This window comes from Sitodiplosis mosellana, unplaced genomic scaffold (genome assembly GCF_009176505.1).
Source record: "Sitodiplosis mosellana isolate CC-2019 unplaced genomic scaffold, AAFC_SMos_1.0 Smas_scaffold_5068, whole genome shotgun sequence".
NCBI classification, from domain to species: domain Eukaryota; kingdom Metazoa; phylum Arthropoda; class Insecta; order Diptera; family Cecidomyiidae; genus Sitodiplosis; species Sitodiplosis mosellana.
In genome coordinates this window covers 4,660-12,392 of record NW_022600310.1, presented here as the reverse complement: position 1 = coordinate 12,392, position 7,733 = coordinate 4,660, and the positions used below count along the sequence as shown (strand labels likewise).

At 35.1% G+C, this 7,733-nt stretch overlaps 1 protein-coding gene across 1 annotated transcript; it reads right to left on the bottom strand.

Annotated features, from left to right (window-relative positions):
- Nucleotides 1-684: 684 nt before the first annotated feature.
- Nucleotides 685-5,597, bottom strand: LOC129572485 (uncharacterized). The gene is made up of 8 exons (XM_055452447.1): nt 5,566-5,597; nt 4,706-4,827; nt 3,731-4,363; nt 3,403-3,611; nt 3,289-3,299; nt 2,826-2,883; nt 2,072-2,171; nt 685-1,822 (listed from the first exon to the last, which is right to left on the bottom strand). The coding sequence occupies exons 1-8, from the start codon at nt 5,592-5,594 to the stop codon at nt 969-971; spliced, it is 2,016 nt and encodes a 671-aa protein (XP_055308422.1). The 5' UTR covers nt 5,595-5,597; the 3' UTR covers nt 685-968.
- Between the last annotated feature and the right edge of the window lie 2,136 nt (nt 5,598-7,733).

Sequence of the window (7,733 nt, the reverse complement as noted above, 5' to 3'; positions counted from 1 at the left end):
AGCGTGATATTCCACTAGATTTCAGGTAACGCATAAATTATGCCCACAATGATAACATCAACTATTTTGCAATCATCTAGTCAGATTTTTACATATTTCAACAAAAACTACACACAGAAAAGAATGATACAAATGGTAAAAACGGATTTTTTTTTCGTAAAAATAATCCAAAATCAAGATATCTAAGACAAAAAAAAAATTCAGACAAAACTTGTAAGGATTTTCACGAAAAAAAAAATCCATTGTACCAATAATCTCGACCATTCTTCACACATCTTCACTCAATGTGTAATTTACACAATTCCTGCAAGAACGCGCAACAGCTGGAACAAAAACATTTGTAAACATTACCATTTCGCTTGAACAAGTCACAGAAATTTCTATATTTTCTGCCAAGAATCGAAAAAAAACATGAATCTCGAATGCAACGGACTGAAAATCCCGAAAATATGAAAAAAAAAAATTAGTTAATTACAAAAAAGTGGCGAAGAAATGACTTTTTTCTAAATTACAAAAAAAAAAAAAAAAAAATTACGAAAGAAAATCAGGCAAAAATATCGAAGGCATTTGGACGAATTTTTCACATTTCATCAAAAAAAAATGGACGAAATCGCAGGAAAAATGGCCAGAAACCTGTTACAAATTGCAAAGAAATAAATCCAGCCCATTTGAATTAAAATACTATTTTGTTTTATTATTTCTATTTTTCTTATTTTGTTTTTTTTTTTCACGTGGTTGGTAACAAATACATCATAATTTTACTTTGATTTATCGTCATTTCTCGTATGTTCCTCTCATTTCAAAAGTAAAACAATCCCAAAAAAAAATATTACAGTTACAAATTTCTCATGTCGTCATTAATCAGTAGAGTTTTGTTTGAGTCACAAAAAAAAGATATTTAAAAAAAACATCACACACAAAACGCATGCACGCGTACACAAACACAGTGAGAGACAGATAGGTGTGGATCATTGTAGAAAAGTCATCAAATCGCCGAGTTTGTTGATATAAGTGTCGGGTATTAAGCGTTTATCTTCATCGCTATCACTGTTTTGCCATCGTTCAATGTCATTGAGCCCGTGCATTCCGCTGCCAACGAGAAGTGTCTGAAAGCCGCAGTTTCTTCCCAAAAGGATATCGGTGGCGCAATTATCGCCGATCATCAACGTTCTTGTTGGTTTTGTGAGGCCATCGCTAAGTAATGTTTTGCAAATGGATGGATTTGGTTTGCCTAGATTGTTGATTTTCCGAAATGAGCATGCTTCAATGGCCCGTGCTATAGGCGAAATGCCCGGTATCACCATTCTACCATTGAAATCAACCATTTTGCTGTTGGATGGAATGCGATCGTCCATGCAGCTGGCCAAAAACAGGCAATTCGGATCTCGTAAATAATTGCTCGCCCTCAAAATGTGCGAATAATGAAAATTATGATCATAATTCACTAAAACGGCACCAACATTCGGATCCAAATTCAATGTGTCTAACGTAACATTTGAATAGTGCGTGTTAATAAGCTCGTCATCTGTTTCGTCAACACAATAAATATTGTACGTTTTGAGTTCATCGATGACCGATCGTCCGATTGTGTAAATTTTCTTATCAAAATTTAAGCTCTTCAAGTAGCTGACGGTGGCCAGAATCGGTGTGATAATTTGCTCTTTTGTGATATTGTAGCCACGTTCACGCGCCAATTTTACATATGTGTCACGGGATTTGGTCGCATTGTTTGTTACAAAAAATACACGTTTGCCGATCTCTTGCAATCGATTCAATACCGCTGCACTGCCGTCAATCGCCTTGTTGTTCAGCCAAAGAACGCCTGGACGAAACGAAAGAAGTGAAGAAAAATGAATATAAACAAAGATAGATGAGAAACAATGAGTGAAAAGAAGGTAAACTATTTTCTTTGAGAGTCAAAAACTAATTGCCAAGCCGAACTAATTGTTGTATTGAAACAATCCAATTGATTGTAGATGAACCAATTTGTTGATTTTCATTCCAATTTTTTGTCTCGCAATTCCATTGCCGGTGAGATGAGAAACAACTTAAAGAGAAACCATTCACTTACCATCGCAATCACTGAGCACTGTATCGAATGTTTGCAGCCATTCAATGCCTTTGTCCACGGAAATATTGTGTAGATTTGTTGCACTATCCTTAAACATGTTCTAAAAAAAAAAATTCGCCGATGAGATTGATCCAAAAACACGATTTTCCAATGGAAGAAAATAATGAATCTATATCGAATTGCGTTCGCTCTCTTTTTTTCGGTTTTTTGTTTTTTTTTCTGGTGCGAAAAGTCAATTCTCGTCGTGTTTTGACACTAAAATTCCTTTTGAATGTCAATAAAACTGCGGTGCGATTTGAACGACACAGAGCAAAATGAAACCGAAACGAAAGAACGAAAAAAACAACTATCACAAACGGAATTTTTCTTTGATTGTTGTTGTGTGTATGCCGATTCCAAAACAAAACTAAATATCCGCCGTGACATTCAATGCAATGCGAGCAGTGTACTGAGCGCTCGCACTATTCTCTGCACCGAAGAAATTTCAACTGTCAACCTTGACATTATTATCGGTTTGTCCAAATAAAATGTGACGTTTTGACGATGGGCTTTTGAGCGCGTGCGTTTAAAATTGTTTTTTTCTTTCTACATTTGTTTTTTCCCCCGAATTTTTAGGTTTTTTAGTCGAAAATTATGTTCTTCTTACTCGATTTCTTGTTGATCTACACTTTTTGTATCGACTAATATTGAAAGATTTTCTTGACCTATTGAAAATCTATTTTTTATCGTTGATGAAAGATCAAACTAACCTTACCATTGAAATTCCGCCGTTTCTTCGAGGAACGAAATCTCTTTTGTGTCTATCTTTATTGCTTCTGTTTTAGCTAAAACAAGTCGAATGCTCTCGTCCATGCTATCTATCTTTGCGACGAGATTTTTCCACCATGACAAGATAACAAAAAAAAACAATGGTTTTGTGTCTCTCTTTTCTTCATTTCATGATAAAAAGCATTGTCTTGGGCAAAGAATGGGGTCAAATCGATAGACAACTGTGGTGACTCTCGATTTTCCATGATAAAAAAAAACCCGTGTACTGATGCACTGACAAGACCAATTCAAATAATTCCAGTCGTTTCGTTATCGTTTCGATTGTATTTAAATAAAAAAGAATAAGAATCACGTCACGTCACGTCATTAGCTTAACCGATTATTATCCATCGCGCCATGGCATCGCGCCATAAATGAAAATCAACAAAAACGATTAGATAAATGAAAACCAATTGTTTTTCTGTGATAAAAATAGTAGTTTTTTTTTTGTTTTATTCATCCAGATATATTTGTCTCTTCAAATAAATTAATAAATTAAAACAAATTCGTGTTTAATTCTTCACTCCATTGGTATTACCAACAAATTCGTTTAGGTATGGTAACAGATCGCCGAGTCTTGGTAGAAATACGTCGGGTATGAGTTTTTTATCGTCATTATCTTTGCTTTTGCGCCATTTGTGCACGTCGTTTAAGTGGTGAACGCCGGTTGCGACGAGCATCGTTTGGAAACCGCAATTGGTGCCGAGTAAAATGTCAGTATTAGCGCGATCGCCTGTGTTTTGCGGAACAAAAAAAAAGTCATTGAGTAAAATAGCTCGAATCAAGTCATGGAAGCAGCTGAGAAATTCATTAAAAAAAAAATGAATAGAAATTAAAAATGGTTCATCATACCAATCATAAGTGTTCGTTCCGGAATGATGTTGTCAATGATTGAATCGCAAATGGAAACATTTGGTTTGCCCATAACAATTGGTTCACGTTCGGCACATGTTTGTACGGCCCGTACAATCGATCCGGTACCTGGAACAATGCCCATTTTTGATGGGAAACGTTCATCGGTGTTTGTGCCGATGAACAAACAATTCGGATCGTTCAGATAATTGACGGCTTTTATCATTTTTGGAAAGCTGAAATGCTCATCAAAACCAACAATAACGGCACCCACTTCGGGATCGACTTTAAATTCTCTCAACATGTCAAAGTAAGAGGTTTTTATGACATCTGGCCCAGGTTCAGTGTGTGCAATACCAACACTATCCAATTCCTCTGCAATGCCCGATGAGCCAATCAAATAGACCTTTTTGTTGAATTGCCGCTTTTGCAAGTATTTGGCCGCAGCGTATGACGTTGAAATAATCCCTTCTTCGGTGATATTGAAGCCCATCGTTTGTGCCTTCTCGAGGAAACCAGCTCGTGTTTTTGTCGAATTATTTGTGATGAAATACACACGCTTGCCCAACTCTTGCAGACGATTTACCACTTCGGGCGAACCGTGTATCGGATGATTCATTACCCATAGAACACCTATTGAAATGAATGACAAGATTGGAATCAGTTGACTTTGACAATTTGAAATGACATTTTTTGTCTTTTGGTTGGACAAGTTTTTCGTGAGAAAAGTCACTGAGATCAAAAAATTGAAGCGGAAAAAAGTATTGAGAAAAGGTCTAAGCAACAATTTTATGGAGATAAAGTCGAAAATGTTAAACAATCGGCTCATGTTCATGTTACATCTAATCATAAACATTTCTGGAACTAATCGGTTTGATCTTAACCTTGGTCACGATTTCAGATTCAGGAAAAAAGGTTGTCGAAACAGCAAAAAAAAAAACGCAGAAAATGTTAAAAATATTCATGAAAATTTACCATCGCAATCCGTCAATACAGTGTCAAATGAGTTCAACCATTCATTGATGATTTCATTGGATGTTTTCAATAGTTCGGTACATGTTTGCTTGAACATCTTGCAAGAATGAATGTTACGTCGTCTAGACAGAAAAACAAAAGACACAACATGAATTAAAACATTCAATTGCTGACTGAAATCGAGGTTAATTTCGTTCGATTAGCTCAATTAATCTATATTTTAATTGATCGAATTAAACACGAATGCCAATCCAGCACTTTAAATCAGTTTAAGTTCTTCTATTTGCTTTGAATTACATAAGATTCATGGCAAATTGCACAGATTACTCTGAATGTGCCACTTAAGTGTTCTAACCAAAAATGCAATTGGGTATCCGACTGAAGGAATTTGATATCAATCAAAATAACCGAATGTAAATCTCGTTTGTACGATAAATTGATACGATGAGTAGCCGATATTATCGGCTTTTCACACAAACTATGGCACACACTGAACTTGAAAAAAACGCAGCGCAAACAAATTACATTGAGTATTTGTCTCGGAGAAAGAAAGAGAGAAAGAGAGAAATACAGTGGCTACGTTCAATGACGCACCAAAATGTCAGTCGTTCAATCGCACTCCAGATATTACTTCAGTCCAATTGATTGGACTAAGCTAGTCTAAGCAATGTTGAATTCGAATAATCGGCTGATAATTATTTGCTTTTTTTTATTTTTTTTTATTATTTTATGGGTTATTTCATTTTTTTGGCACTAAAAAAAATTGATGTTTCTATACAATAATGAATAGTGCCTCACACTAAACTATCTGAATTTGTATTTATTTTTATCTACGATTTACGATATTTATAAAAAAAAACCTTGTGTCCACACACATTTGCAACTTCATGAAAAGAGTATGTTACGTTGTATGTCTCGGTGAGCCTTTGGCTTGCTTGTCAAATCGAACCTGGAGCTCGCAAGCGTTATATAAGTAGTATAGAAATGTATATTTGGTGCCAGAGGGGGGTTCATTTTCATGCAAAATGCACAGAGGGGAGAAGAGAGAAGTAAAAACCAAAATTTTTGAGGGGAAATATGGAAAAGGTGTTTCCCCGATACCTACATCGGATTTCACGCATGCGCGAAATTTCTCCACAAAAACTCTTGTCCGCGCCACATTTGAATGGAAAATGAACCTTCATGGAATAACATATGTTTGGATGAAACATACATTTCTAATTTTTGTTACAAGTGCTTTTGTTTTATATGTATACTTGTATGGAACGTGGACATTTTTCCGCGGAACTTTTCTACGAAACATTTTTCCTCTGAGCCCAACATATGTTGAACGCTTACATACAGTACATGTAAAACGTCGCGCTAACGTCGAACGAGACGCTAACGTCTCATCGGCGTATATTTTTGTTTGGGAAAGAGCCAAAAAATGTTCACGTGTTTCGTCCCTAAAAGTTAATTATCTGTAGGGACATCCACATTCCAAGTTTAAATGTATTCTATATTAAAGCTGATGTTCATAGCTAAAAAATAAGTCCAATACGACTTGTCTATGACGTCTGGTTGGGTATTTATGGCCTCAGAAGTGACGACATGTCGGTTTTTTGCATAATTTTGCACCTTTTTGGTATTAGCATCGCTTCAGGAGCCATAACTTTCCATCCAGACGTCACAGGCAAGTCATATTGGGCTTATTTTTTAGCTAAGAACATCAGCTTTAATATAGAATACGTTTCAGCTTGGAATATGGCTGTTGTCATCACTCAATTTGGCCAAATGTGACCAAAAGTCCACCAAATGCTCAAAAATTGGCCTAAAACTCGAAATTTTACCGCATATAAGGAATTTTTTTCGATAAAATAGCTAATTAACAGGTTCATATTATCTACAGAGACAAACTTATAACAATCTAAGTGAAAAATTAGCAATTACTAGTACGTAGTAGGTCAAAAGCCCATATTTTTCAAACATGTTGCTCTTTTTCGTCACTTTTTCACAATAATTAAGTCCATAAATTACTGAAATATGCCACATATATTATATCAAAATGTTCGTACGGATCTCGGCTATACTTTAGAAGTCAAAAACGGTACATAAATCCATCACTCGGGTGATTTCTATTGAGTCGATTGTCGAAAAAGGCAAAAAATGACTTTTTTCGGGGCATTTTTTGCTCTAACATGCCAACAGTGCATTCAAAAGAGCTGGTGTGTTGGTGAAAGTTGTTGATATTGACGAGACAAACAAAACCCCATCACCAGATGCTAAAAAACTCAGTTTGCTTACGGGATATATCGAAAAAACCACATAAATCGATATTCTGAAATTCCAGCTCAAGGTGTAAAATGCCGATGGATTTTTTTCGAAAACTGGAGCCAATCTGAACAAACCGGGCCAAATGGTCTCTTATTTTGGCCTATATTTTCACCTGGTAAGGTCAGAACTTTGCAATGTTTTTTTTATTTTATTTTTTTTGTTGTACAGTGTAATTGGTGTGGCCAATTGAAAAGAGGTTCTCAAGAATTTGTTTTCTTAAATTTGGCAATTTATTCAAAGATAAAATTTTGATATCAAAAAATGTTGAATGAAATACAATAATTTATCAAAAAAAAATGTTGTTCATGTTTCAAAAACAGTTGAAAATAATTATTTTTACATTTAGATTTTTCAGGGAAAAAAATTGGCAGAAATTTTGGAATTATTTTAAGATTCAAAAGCACTCTTAAGTGTACATATTCAATTGAAATCTGATTTCTCCCATTACCACAGCAGTGGACGAATGTCGCGTTGACGTATGTATTGACTGGTTTACGGTGCATTATCAATCGTTCGGATAATGGTGTTCTTTTTGATAACATTTTCAGTATTTGCAACCGTTTTTATGATCTCTGAAAGAAAATTAAACGAAAAACAATTTTGTATTAGTTTGACTAATAATTATCGTCAGGATAGCAAAAAATTCGCATAATTACCTTGTTCTTCATCTTTAACGTTCCTCAACCAGTTTTCATATAAAGAAATTTTAACAGAT

Coding starts and splice junctions, on each gene's coding strand:
- LOC129572485 (XM_055452447.1), bottom strand. CDS start 5,594: ATGAAGTTGCAAATGTGTGTGGACACAAG. Junction 4,828..5,565: donor CAAATGTGTGTGGACACAAG/GTTTTTTTTTAT, acceptor TTTTCTGTCTAG/ACGACGTAACATTCATTCTT. Junction 4,364..4,705: donor TGTATTGACGGATTGCGATG/GTAAATTTTCAT, acceptor TCATTTCAATAG/GTGTTCTATGGGTAATGAAT.